At 33.4% G+C, this 14067-nt stretch overlaps 1 protein-coding gene across 1 annotated transcript; it reads left to right on the forward strand.

Annotated features, from left to right (window-relative positions):
* The first annotated feature begins 591 nt into the window (after positions 1-591).
* Positions 592-2754, forward strand: LOC126775996 (silk gland factor 1). Its single transcript, XM_050498244.1, has one exon. It carries the CDS (start codon positions 679-681, stop codon positions 1732-1734), a length of 1056 nt encoding a protein of 351 aa, XP_050354201.1. The 5' UTR covers positions 592-678; the 3' UTR covers positions 1735-2754.
* The last annotated feature ends 11313 nt before the right edge of the window (positions 2755-14067 follow it).

The following is a 14067-nucleotide window of genomic DNA, read 5'->3' on the forward strand; positions in this document are numbered from 1 at the left end:
TAGGATTCAAAATTATATTTCATATTTAAAAATACAAGCTTACAATGTCAAAAAGCTTAGTACTTAAATTGAAACTCTACCAAAGTTATCCGAAACTCCATCTATTATTAACTTGATATACGTTCATATACAAGTTTATTACAACGAATCTTATATTAAAAACGTCAGATTAGTATTAAAATAGATAACTCCAGAAGTTTTGATAATATTTGAATTAATATAGCAAGTTATGTTAGAGATAATTATTAATAGACACTTTTAACACAAGGAAAATATTACAATAGCTCTAACCTAATGAACGAACGGTGCACTAGGTAATTGTAAAACGTCGCGACATTCAGCGCTTCTTTCAAGAACAGTCCGCAGGCAATATTCAAAGCTTCACACAACTACACATTCCCGCTAACGCACTTATGATTATTTCATGTTTTTATCTTTCCGAGCTGCTGCGGTATTATTAGCGGCGGACGCGTGAGCTATCGCGGAGAGGGGCGAGGGGCGCAGGGGACCGGCGGAGGAATGCGCGCGCAATGAGAGGCGTGGCCGGGCCGTTGACGCCTTCTCAGCTCCCATGGCCGGCCGTGGAGGGGAGCGCGGGCCCCCGGCTTCTATTTACTCTTTCAATCAGTGCGAGTGTTTGCCCCTGGCCGGCGTGCACGCGCGGGTGATGCGCTAGCCATGATCTCGCAGAAGCTGTCGTACGGCGACGTGCCGACGTCCGCGTCGCTATCTTCGCTATCACCGGGCCTCGCGCCGCCTTACGTGAACGGAATGGGCTGCATGCCAGCTCAACCTTACCCGAATCTCTACACCAACAACATGGTGGCGAGCGGATCCTGCATGGGCTCGCCGGGCGTCGGCTACTCGCCGCCGAGCACGATGGCATCGTGCATGGGCGGCGGAGGAGCCGTACCTTACGGCACGTTGCCCCGCGAGCAGGAGGCCGCTTCACCAACCTCAGCTCTGCAGCGTGCGCGCAACGACAAGACTTACCGTCGGTCCTACACTCACGCCAAGCCGCCGTACTCCTACATATCGTTAATCACAATGGCAATTCAGAACAACCCATCGCGAATGCTCACTCTCTCCGAAATATACCAATTCATAATGGACCTGTTTCCATTCTACAGACAGAACCAGCAACGTTGGCAAAACTCGATTCGGCATTCACTATCTTTCAACGATTGCTTCGTTAAAGTTCCACGAACACCCGATAAGCCCGGCAAAGGCTCATTCTGGACATTACACCCCGATAGCGGAAATATGTTCGAAAATGGTTGTTTCTTGCGACGGCAGAAGAGATTTAAAGATGAAAAGAAAGAATCTCTGCGTCAGGCGCAGAAAGCTGCTCAAACGCACGGACACCACGGTGGAGGGCATGATAAGCGCGATCATGCTCACGAAAAATCCGGCAGCGGCGGAGCAGTACCCGGAGAGGAGAAGGAGATGCGTGACGAGTTGCTGGCTCAGCTGCATGCCGCGCCCGAGCTATGCCTGCCAGAACACACGCCACTGGCTCTCGAGCACTATGCCCACCTAAAGCAAGAGCCGACAGGGTACGCACCCGCGCCGCATCCGTTCAGCATCACTCGGCTGCTGCCGGGCGCCGACACGAAAGCGGATCTGAAGATGTACGACGTGAACTATGGATACGGGCACGCGCCCGCTGACAACTACTACCAGTCGCCGCTGTACCATCATCATGCCCATGCACACTCGCAGCCGCCCTTGTGACAGTACCCCCTGGCGTAGGCGCCGCGCCGCGTCCCCAGCGCGCCCTGGCCGCGCCGCGGGTAAGCACCAGCGCCGACACTCATCGCTAATCTCACTAACTTTACCCTTTGGACTCACTGTGAGCGTGATTTGTGTTCTTGTGATATCGTATGCTCCGCCCGGGGCATGTATTATAATTGTGTACATATTTTTTCGATTGTTTTAAAGTCGTTGTGCGCATTTTTAGTAAGTAGATGTTCGATGCACGAGTGGCTCGCGCCCCGGGCGTCGGCGAAGTTAGGCCTAACTCGCGAAGTGTCCATTTGAGTCTTCTGAACTGACGCCCATTCGTATACCAAATCTTATTGAAACTATGAAAGGAATACTCGGTTTTAAATAAAATAATAATAATCTATACATATTATAGATTTATTGAATTCGGAAGTTCAGGAATTATTGTTTAGATAAAAAACTTTTTCCGCCCAAAACAATAAGCTATATGACATAATGCTTAAAGTAATCGCAGTGATAATGCGATCAATACGATTCCCTTATCGCCTTTATCTATCGATATTCCGATAAATTGATTATTATTTGTGCGCGTTGAAATCTTTTGTTTAAATATTTTATGTTTAAATAATTCGACTTCGATTTCACAATAGATTGCTGAAAGTTGAAATCGAAAATGTTATATAATTATATTTCATAGTTATATAAAATATTAAACGAATTAATAATCGTATAAAGCTTATTAGTTATAACTGAGTTTTAAAATAAAATAAAATATATGTAAATAAATATAATATTTAAATTATAGATTTGTTTCAGATAAATGTTATACCAATTTAGTTTATAGCTTGTTCACATATTTATAACGAATTGTAAATAACATATCGAGATTTGGTATAAGAATGTGCGAGAAGTAATTTCATATCGGATGAACAGTGCAATTGTGTAAGAAATGTGTAAAAAATTAAATTTAATTCTAATAGATAGGAAAAAAAAATCGGAATTATTGTCCTAAGACCATCGCATTTAGGAGTAGATAAGTGTACATATAGTATTAAGTTATATTATGACTTCTAAATAAAGGTGTTCGGTCTAAATGGGTACCTATCTAAGCTTTCATAAAATCATATATATATTTATGTGCAAGTGTCAATTTAGCATTCTTAATATATTAGTTGATAATATATTCGGCGAATGTACGTGAGTAACAGAACTAAGCAATTTCGTTTAATATTTAATAATATAAACAAATTAATATTCAATCCAATCATCGCCGGTCGTGATTGGTTGTTGTTCTGTATTGAAAATCGAATGATATTATTATGTTAATAAAATTGACATACAATATTTTTTATGATAAAAAAATGTAAGCTGCCGTGTATTAGCCTTCGCTGTACCTAAGCTACCTTGACGTGTGACGCGGCAGCCTCGTATGTGACCTTCTATTTAGATTCAATCCAAGTATATATATCAAATAAGTGTGAATTAAAGTATATAGAATGTAGTGATGTCATCGAAAACAAAGACTTCGCGTATGTCTTGTATTCAGAGTGTTGACTAAATGTTTGATAATTATAATTTCTCTTAAATCAAATTCATTTATAAATAACACGAGTCTATGTATTTATTTATTATTTGTAAGGTTCTAAGAAAACTATATTTATATTTCATAATAGATGACTGCAAGATTCGTTTGAATTGGTGGTTCAAAAAGTTGAACAATTTAATTTTTTTTATTACAAAATGCTGTATAATCATTTTTATCTGTATATGATATTGCCTTTATTAGTGTGTTATCGTATCTTCTAAATCACGTACGTTTGCCGAAGGCTTCGTAAAACATTTAGTCATGCTAAATTCATCCTTGTAGCTATAAATACATATGTATACTCGAATCTAGATAGGTAACATGTAATATCATTTGTTAGTTCCAGAGTTAATAAAATTAAGTTTACAAAAATATTTGATGTTTTTTTTTTTCATTCGTATTTTAAAATCATTGAAGGTTTATTGGAGGCTTTTGGTGTATTTGGCAATGTCCTCCACGTTGACAGTGCTTGTGTGCTATTTATAAAACATTTTTATTTTTGTTTTAAATATTTTATTATGTAATAACAATAATGACGATTGAAAAATCCAATAGCCAACATTGAGTTATTCAGACAAGTCTAAATTAAAAAAGGCGCCAAAGTACATTACGTCATTACGCAATGAACGTCATAAAAATTCCCATGAATGAATATTGTAATAAAAGGCAAAAAGTTTTGAACACAAATAATGTATACGAGCTATTAATATTAAACCCTTCCGCTGCTAACACAAAGGTTCCTGCCGGCGCTAAACCAGAGATTTTTACAAAAAAATAAAGAAACATACAGAAATAGAAAACAGCGCTTTTACAGCCGGTTTTATTTTCACTTTTGTCGGCGTTGCGTAAGATAAGGTTATCTTAACACGACATTTAAGTCATAAACTCCATACAGCAACAAAAGGGTTAACACATTGACCATGGTGCTAATTTCTTTTAAGGAATCAGCGAAACCGCGAAAATACTTGTTAATGAACCACCAGAGAACATTTATTGGTCATTTCTATATTAAAATATTGGTTTTACATGAAGCACGTAAGGCCATAACTTGTTTTGTGATTAGCGATCGTATGATAGTATTAATCAAAATGACATTTCATTTATTTCCTCAAACTTTGACTGTGATGTTAATAACTAGTACACGGTGATTAAAATGTACATAAAAAAGTATATAAGGTTTTTTATATAAGGTGTCTTTAGCTATCGGTTGTCAATTTGAAATGATTTACACACTCAGTAAATATTAGAAACTCGCTTTAATTTATATATAATATTTAATAAAAACCATCAACGTAAGATTGCAATATATAATGATATTTAGTAAAAAGATTCTAATACATTGTCGCTTTCTTTTTAATTTTTTTATTAATTTTAATTTACATTATTGCAATTGCAATTTTAATTTTGCAAAGAAGCAATAGTACCAGCGTCTTGTGTACAATGCCACAGGACAATCTTTTAGACGGCGTGTTTTTGCTTTAAATTTGTAATGTGTATTTTGTTCTTTTTATTTTATAAAAAATTCTGTACATAAGCATTATTAGTCTTAGATAAAGAAAAATAAGTATTTTAATTAAATTAATATGTAGTAGAACTTAAAAGCGTTTAGAATCTAAAGTTACCTTTCAAAAGGACATAATTACAAGAGAAACAAGTGTCACCATTACTTGTACGAAATATATAATAGAATTTAAATAGAACACTTATCAATATAGCATAGATCAATATAAATTCAATATATAAATACTTACTACGTTTATATAAATAGCTTGTGTGTGAGCTTTTGCTTTTTTTATCCACAAACTTACTGCTTATTTTATTTCTTAGTTATTTAAAATTGTATTTGTTATTTACTAACAATATGTCTTTGATAAGCTATATACTTATGAAATCCAATTTTTTTTAATCAAAATATAAAGTTTTCTATAATGCGTATAGTTATCGCTTTGCTGAATATACTGTCTTAAACGTAGAAATATGAGATGCCTCATTTTGTGTCTCATGGAACGACGCGGGTGGTTTACAGCCTCCATAAAACTAACCACTCAACTGACCCACTGTCGTTTTCTATGAGGAATGACTCGGCTTCATTGACTCACGGCACATTCACAGAAATAATAAAATCTTAAATTTTTTACACAATTGATTTCGGCGGCAATAATTACATGGTAGTAATTGTAGTCTAAGCTTTTGTTAAAATTATTCGTATGGTCTAACATGTATAATTTTTTTATTAATTGCATAATTGCTTTTTTATTCCGTGCGTAAAATTTTTAAAAATTCTAAAAATAAAATACGTGCGTAGTTTATGAATAAATAATTAAAACGAACAATAAGCAAAGCATTAGCAAGTATGTTTTTTTTTATAAAAAATATTTAGCAAAAAAAAAATAACTCAATTAACATCTAAGCCAAAAATATTTCATAAATATAATTAAATCTCGCATGAATAAGATAAAGCATTGATTCTTGTTATTTGGATATGACATGTCACAACAGCCTTCACTTATAATAAACTTACTTATGTCGTAAATGGAAACCAACCCCACGATATGTGGGTGCAACTTTTTATTTATTTATTTTAATATGTCACTTCATTCAACGTGTTCCCAACGAGGCTACCGGGCTTCGCCACGTCTAAGCATTTGATAACGACCATTCAAACACCAGACGATCTTAACAAGTCGTCAAACCTTAATTTTCCAACTTAAATTACATATTTATAATTATAGGAAATAACAAAATCGTCTCTATTACAAATTAATAAGGAATGTAATTCTTTAAATGTTATTTATACGGGTGTAAATATAAAATGGTCGATTTATAAGTTTTATAGTGAATCACTTGAGAATTTTTGTTGTTTTTTTTCGTTTTTGTTGTACCGTTTTTATTATTTGAATCCGTGTGATATTATGTCAGAGGCCTCGTGTCCACCTTTTGTGTGTGTTGTGCCGTGGTAATAATAATAAAACACTTTCTTTGTACGCTGTAACAGTTGAATGAAGGTTTTTGAGTGTCAAGAGCTTGATACGTTGGTCTCTTGTTGCTCTTTCGCTTTGATCGACGTTGTTTGAGTGCAATTTCATTATTATGTTAAAACTATTACATATATGATACCAACCATAAATTAAAATCTAATTCTACATTAAACACACATAAATACGTTATTACTCTTTATTTTTTTCTATCAAGTAATCTACCAAGAAATAAGTTTCAATGATCCTTTGTATCGTTATTGGAATTGCCCACTATCTTATATTAATATTTTTCCTTATAATTTTTGTTCGATCTCATAACCAGTTGAAATGAATTGCATAACTCTTTGGATTGTCAAATTCATTGCGTCATATTAAGGTACGCGTTACTCCATACACTATGATTCTAGTTATGTAATTATATTCATTGCTAGCCGTGATAGCCTGGTAATTGCAACACTTAGATCTTAAAGGAATATCTGGATTCAATGCCGCGCAAACAATACTGAGTGTCTTTGTGCTGTACAAATTAAGATGTTCATAATATGCATGTCCGTCGGTAAAAGAGAATCACGGGAAAACCTACATGTAACCAAGCGGTAGTGAATCTGAGAGGTGGAGTCAGAGGAGATGTTTGCCCAGCGGTTGGAAACTCTCAACTTTTACAGCAATATCGAGGTAATACGAATAATAGGAAGGTGAACGGAGAATATGTTTTTTTTAATTTAGTCGAGTACAAATGTGATATACAAGTAGGTATTAGACGTATCATAAAAAAATCACTGTTCTTCTTCAAGTAAGTTAAAAAGCCGCATCTTGATATCTCTTTCTCTATTTTCCACGAGTTTCGCAAAAAAGGTTTTTTTTGTATACATATATATATAAATACACGTAGCGGCAATGATAGGCTTCTGACAAATTGGCATTAAACCGACATTCTAAACTGATACTATTTATTTAAAAATTCGGAAGACGAATATTAGGATTGAGCACAATCTTCTAATAATAAAGTTTATTTTTAAACAAAAGAATGACTAACATAAATATCTAGTAGGTGTTAACAATAGACTAATAGTAAAATGTTGGTTAGTATGCATTAATTATTTTATTGTGATTCTGATTTTCTGGAAAAGGACGATTGACAATGAATACAAATGTTGTCCATAAGAAAAGAAATAAGACGGTATATTTAATAAATCATATTAATTATTTTTATTTACATTTTAAATCGTTTAGAAGATTGTAATAATCATAATCGCTTTGGGTATAATCTATTTGTATCCATATGTGTACAATTCGTTTGTACTTCTAATTATTAGGCACTGTGAGATTCTTGGGAAGTGCCTGGCAGGAAATAACCAACAGCTAGTGCAGAATTAATTTTGTATGCAAAATCAAGGCTTTTGTAGTGGTTGAGAGGCGTCGGAGCATTCTACATAGGTGCTAAGTTTGAAGAGGCTGAAGGGTGCAGGAAAACTTTTAACGTACTTATCGGATGTTTACTTCTGCAGCGAGGGATACAATACTGCTGTTAGCTCTGCCCACAATGTCTTGCTGAAATGTGTAAAAAATTTAATACATGCGAAAAATGCGTACTGTTTACATATATATAGTAAGCTGTAACATTATAATAATTGACCTCTATAAATAAGATTGAAGTAAATATATTTTAATAATTAAAAAGTGAAGTGAAAATTACTGTCTGTATTTATATTAATAAATAGGAAACCGCTGCTTGGTCAGTGTAGAAATGAGTTTGTGATTAAAATCCTTTGAAATGTGTCATTTAAACTTACATAATGCATATTTGCATAGTAGCGGTAGTATAAAATAAAAAAAGTTCTTTTGGTTACGACAACTCGCAAATAGCCATGTTCGCTAAAAATTAGACATTTAGTTAGAAATCACACAGAGACATCAATTTTATTTTTTATAGATAAAAACAAATTTAAATTATTCAATCCCACCTTATAAGTATATATATGCTGTTTTTTAAATTACTAAGGAGATATTTATTTAAAAAGAAAGATACAACATTTATATCAGTGTTATAAATGGGAAAGTAACTTTTTTTGTTTTTTTTTTTGTTCTGATTGTTTATTATTTCATTACGGCTAAGCCGCTGAACCGATCGTCATGAAATTTAGCATTGTGATAGCCTAGGATATAGATAGGGATACAGAGATTCATACAAATTACCAGATTTAGGGAGTTAAGTATTATATTTTATCACCCAAGATAAATGCATTTTTATATTGAAATAGTAGGCAGACGGTCAAATTTTCTCTGCAAGAAATATAACCCCCTATGTATGTCTCTTTTGCTTGTAATTACACTAGCTTACTTACCCTTCAAAGGGGAATACATCAACATTCAGTATTGTTGTTTGGCGGTAGAATATGTGATGAGAGGGTGGTATATAACCTGATGGGCTTGCACAAAGTCCTACCACCAAGTAAAACAGACCTTCAATCGGAGTCGTGACCAATTTTAGAATTTTTGAGATTACACGTCCCTAATATCAATTTCGTAAGTGAAATCTCTCGATAGCGGGCGGCGACATAAAATTGAAAACTATTTGTCGTGCAAACATCATCCATCACCGGCCGGCACTTAGCCGTATTGCCGGAATGAAGACCGGACTAGCCCTGTATTTTACATTTTATGGGGGTCCGTAAGAAATAAGTAAAAACTACTATATTTATAAATAATAAATAAACTTTTTTTAAATGATTGTTTTCAACAGAAAAATATGCTTTTTTTAATCATTATGAAATAAATTCGGAATAATGATAAAAGTTTTGAAAGTTGCAACAATTTTCTTAACTTATTACATTTGTATAGTATATTTATACACGCGGATAGATATTTGTTATTGTTTCATACGTTTGTCTGTTCTTAAGGTAGGAAACTTGATACCTTAACAGCGGACTGACATACATATTTACATATATAAAATAATTTAATTTTTTTTTTAAATATATAATACATGCTTTTCTACATAATACACCCAGATTCGGGGTAGGAATCAAACCCGCAATCCCGGAGCGGAATGCAGGGTCACTGCCAACTGCACCAACGGGCCTTTCAATTTTTACCGCCAATAGTTGCCCTCTCGTTCACTCATTTTTCACTCTCTAGAGTATAACTATTAACTTCCTTGCTTCTGCTTCTCTTTTTTGTTTGTCCAAATTCTATTTCCAGTTCAGCTGGGTTCAGGTCTCCTTGTACGTCTGCGTCAAAATGCTCTATTCTGGCTTGTGTACTTAGGTTTTCTTTCTGCATATTTGAACACCAACTGCCAACTGCCAGCAAGGATGCTATGAATGAGAATACGAATTTCTGGGCTGAGAAACTAAACTTATCATTAGTCTTAACTAGTCATTTGTCCAACGAGGTGAAAAGAACTTCCATAACAATAATATTGTAATGGTATACATACGAGTACATGATGTATGTTTATTTCTATAAACTAACGCAGGTGAAACTGCTATGCATATATATATATATATATATATATATATATATATATATATATATATAAATAGGAAACCGCTGCTTGGTCAGTGTAGAAATGAGTTTGTGATTAAAATCCTTTGAAATGTGTCATTTAAACTTACATAATGCATATTTGCATAGTAGCGGTAGTATAAAATAAAAAAAAGTTCTTTTGGTTACGACAACTCGCAAATAGCCATGTTCGCTAAAAAATAGACATTTATTTTGAAATCACACACAGACATCAATTTTATTTTTTATAGATAAAAACAAATTTAAATTATTCAATCCCACCTTATAAGTATATATATGCTGTATTTTAAATTACTAAGGAGATATTTATATATATATATATATATATATATATATATATATATATATATATATAGACATGAAATGAAATATTTTTCCAAGTACACAAAATCTATTCTATTCATACATCACCTGGTCAAGCGTGTCTCAATGATTTATGAGTATGTATCCGACGGGAAAACTTTGAGTGTGCGATAAATTGATTCTGTTATATGAAGGTGAGTACCCAACTACCAATCCATTCCTGTCGTAGCCACAGAACAGAGAAGTCAATGTAGTTTTAGAAATGTCTTTCACATAGCTCGAGCACTTCATATTATTTATATTATATTTCTATGATTGTATTACTTAGCGTTGAGAATTCTGTGATCTTTGTTGTAAGCTGAAATTGTCCAGTGGTTATAATACATAAATCATAACCAAAGATTTTGGGTTCAAATCTGAGTTACAATGTGGTCAATTCATACAGTACTCGGCGGTGAAGATAAAATCAAAAACCACATAGATGAAATTTTACCACATTTGTGTTTTCGTATTTGAGTAGCACGATGGAATAAGATCTTTCTGCTCAAAAGAAGAGGAAGCCTTTGCCCAGCTTTGTTTTATTAATGTATCAGGATAATTTGTTACATCGCAGTACCATTAAGTACCAGCTATAGACATTGTAACAATGATTTGAACCTACACATCATTATTGTATAGTGACTGTTTTGTCGTCGGTCGATTTCAAAGAATAATTACATTTCAAACAAAAAACAACATTCCAAGCAACTCTTTGTGTTACGCAATTTTGTACTTTAATATAATCTACATTAAACCTACGAAAGTAAAAATAGTTGTCATATGTTTGTTAATAAATATGATGTTAAAGTATTTGCAATATTTACTTTACTGATATAAAAAGCTGCATATTTCTATTTGTAAATTTACTATATGTACTTAATCATACCACTTAAGAATGACCGCCCTTTCAACGTAGTGCATTGACCGAATCGCTTAGATCCGCCATCTTGTTTTTCAGTAATTGCTATAACAGTGTTAACAAAAAATATATTTATATGTATATATGTTAGCGGATAATTGTTATTAGCTTATAATAAATCTAGCCGATTTGTAAACTTTCGAACTGCGAACATTGCATATTGTTTTTAAAATATTTTGTATCCTTTAAATTATTTTTTATTTTCCAAAATTATTGTAATGAGAATTATAGAATATTCTTATGTTATTCTATTCTGCTAGTGAGTTAACTGGTGGTAAGGCTTTGTGCAAGCTCTTCTGGGTAGGTACCACCTACTCATCAGATATTCTACCGCAAAACAGCAGTACTTGGTATTGTTGTGTTCCGGTTTGAAGGGTGAGTGAGCCAGTGTAATTACAGGTACAAGGGATATAACATCTTAGTTCCCAAGGTTGGTGGCGCATTGGTGATGTAAACGATGGTTATCATTTCTTACAATGCCAATGTTCATGGGCGTTGGTCCACTTAGCATCAGGTGGCCCATATGCTCGTCCGCCTACCTATTTTATATAAAAAAAGAGTTAATGTTTTTGCATGCCCTGCTTACATCTAGTAAAATACGATTAATTCTTTTATTGTCATTTATTGTGTTCACATGTATCACCCAATTTTTTGTATACAAAATTAATAAATATAACGGAATGATTTCAGTTGAAATATAAAAACATTATCCTAACCTAAACGAAGAATTTGACATTATAATGCGTTTTGTAGAACATTAAATGCTCCGTTCACAGGGAGAGGAGGTTTTAGCCCAGCAGTGCGACATTCACAGGCTGTTACTGAGTTCATAAAATCTTAACGAGCTGTCTGGATTTATTAAAAGCGGTTTATATTATTTTACATACAATTTTGAAGGGTAAATGGGCAAATTTCCTTCACACCATCAATGCGTTTCTTACCATGGCATTATTCTATACATTTGTCTTTTTTTCTCAAATAATATATCTCAAAAAGGTGTTGTGTCGGTTCCTTTGGTGTGACTTTTCCATTGTTTTCATTTCGCGATTGCATGCTTTTATTTACTCAAAAATCGGAATATAGCAATAATAAATATAAGAATAATTCTAAAACTTAGCGTCAAAATCGTACTAATGTAATCTTTTAATGACGGAATAATACTTGGTCAACAAATGGTAAGTGGTCACCACCATATTGGCACTGTAGATAATATTAAGTCGTTTACTCCATTTGTCCTCTGGAACTATTATTTCTTGTGACTGCAGTTATACTGGCTCAGTCACCAATTGAACCAGTTTGACGATAGGCTAACTGATGTGTTTGCAATACATTTCCTGACGGGCTTGCGCGTTGTTCTACCACCGGGAGCAACAGTGATTATAATAAAAGTCAAATCAAGCTTTACCACATGTTCATAATATGGATTGTAACGAAAAGATTCGGCAAGAAATTCAGTTGTTACTCTTTTTTAAAACTGTTATATAAATCTATATTACGTTAAGGTAATACAGATTAATATTCCTTTTGATATAAGGGTCTATGCTCTAAATATAAAACAATCATAAAATGCTAAGAGTTAATGCTTTTTGTAATATTGAAAACATAATTTTAAAAATTTAACTATGACTCATTATTCAGTTACAATCGCATGCTTAATTTGATCGGTTATTTTAACTTATTATATTAAAATTTACGTAAAACAAATAAAACTTTACAGGCGTATTGTACGATAGCATGGTATCTTTGCCGTCTCCGTAATATTACTTTTGATACACGTTTTATATATTTGTAGGGAAGCTCGTCTGGGTAGGTACCACCCACTCATCAGGTATTCCACCGCAAAACAGCAGTACTTGGTATTGTCGTGTTCCGGTTTGAATTGTCAGTGAGCCAATGTAATTACAGGCACAAGAAACATAACATCTTAGTTCCCAAGGTTGGTGGCGCATTGGTGATGTAAGCGATGGTTAACATTTCTTACAATGCCAATGTTCATGGGCGTTGGTCCACTTAGCATCAGGTGGCCCATATGATCGTCCGCCTTCCTATTCTATAAAAAAAATATTGATATATATCTTAGGTTTCAATTAGACAATAGTTACATACTTCAGATAATATTTTCAATTAGAAAACAGTTTTTGTTTTATTGTTATTTATAAGAGTTACGATACGTTCCCTATTCCCAACTTGGTTTTAGTATAAAATAGGAAAACGGTTTAATGGTAACGATTACGTTTTGATTCCATTTGATAGTGACAATTAGATATAATGTTTTTCTTAAACATTTGACTTTTATGGATTATTTAGGATATTTCTTATGGAGCCTTATCCCCAGTTGTGTAATAAAACAAAATGTATTTATTTTATTCCTAAAGTACATATAACATTGCAACACAATGAGTTGCATACAATATATAGACGAAAATGAATCAAGTAATATTGAACCACGTATATATATATCTAAATAAATCGTAATCCAGGTACGGAAGTTGTATGCACAGTGAAGAAAAAATACAAAATGTATATAGTTCTAACAAATACGCTCGAACGATTATTGGTACGAGTAAGTCATTTATAAACAAAGTAAGTGTTAACAAATATTTACTAACACAAATATTTGAAAACATTTGATCTGTTACACAGTAGTTAATTGTGCTATACTACGTTTCTTATCAACGGAAGTGAAAATTAAAACATCAAATTCGGCATATCTACGCAATACTAGATACAATATTTGTTCAATCGATTATAGTTGATTACAAATAATCGTACTCAAAATGTAGCAAATCATCAAAACAAAGAATTCGATATTTACACACGAACATACGAATTCGTATCGATAACGCGCATCACTATCTCGATATTGTTAGACACATATTTATGTCGCGAGTCATCGTGATGCTAAACCTCTAAAATAAGTTATTATTAAAATAAGATAAGGATATATATATTTTTATAAAAAGTAATAACATCGAGATTTTAAATTTTAT

This window comes from Nymphalis io, chromosome 19 (assembly GCF_905147045.1).
Source record: "Nymphalis io chromosome 19, ilAglIoxx1.1, whole genome shotgun sequence".
NCBI lineage: Eukaryota > Metazoa > Arthropoda > Insecta > Lepidoptera > Nymphalidae > Nymphalis > Nymphalis io.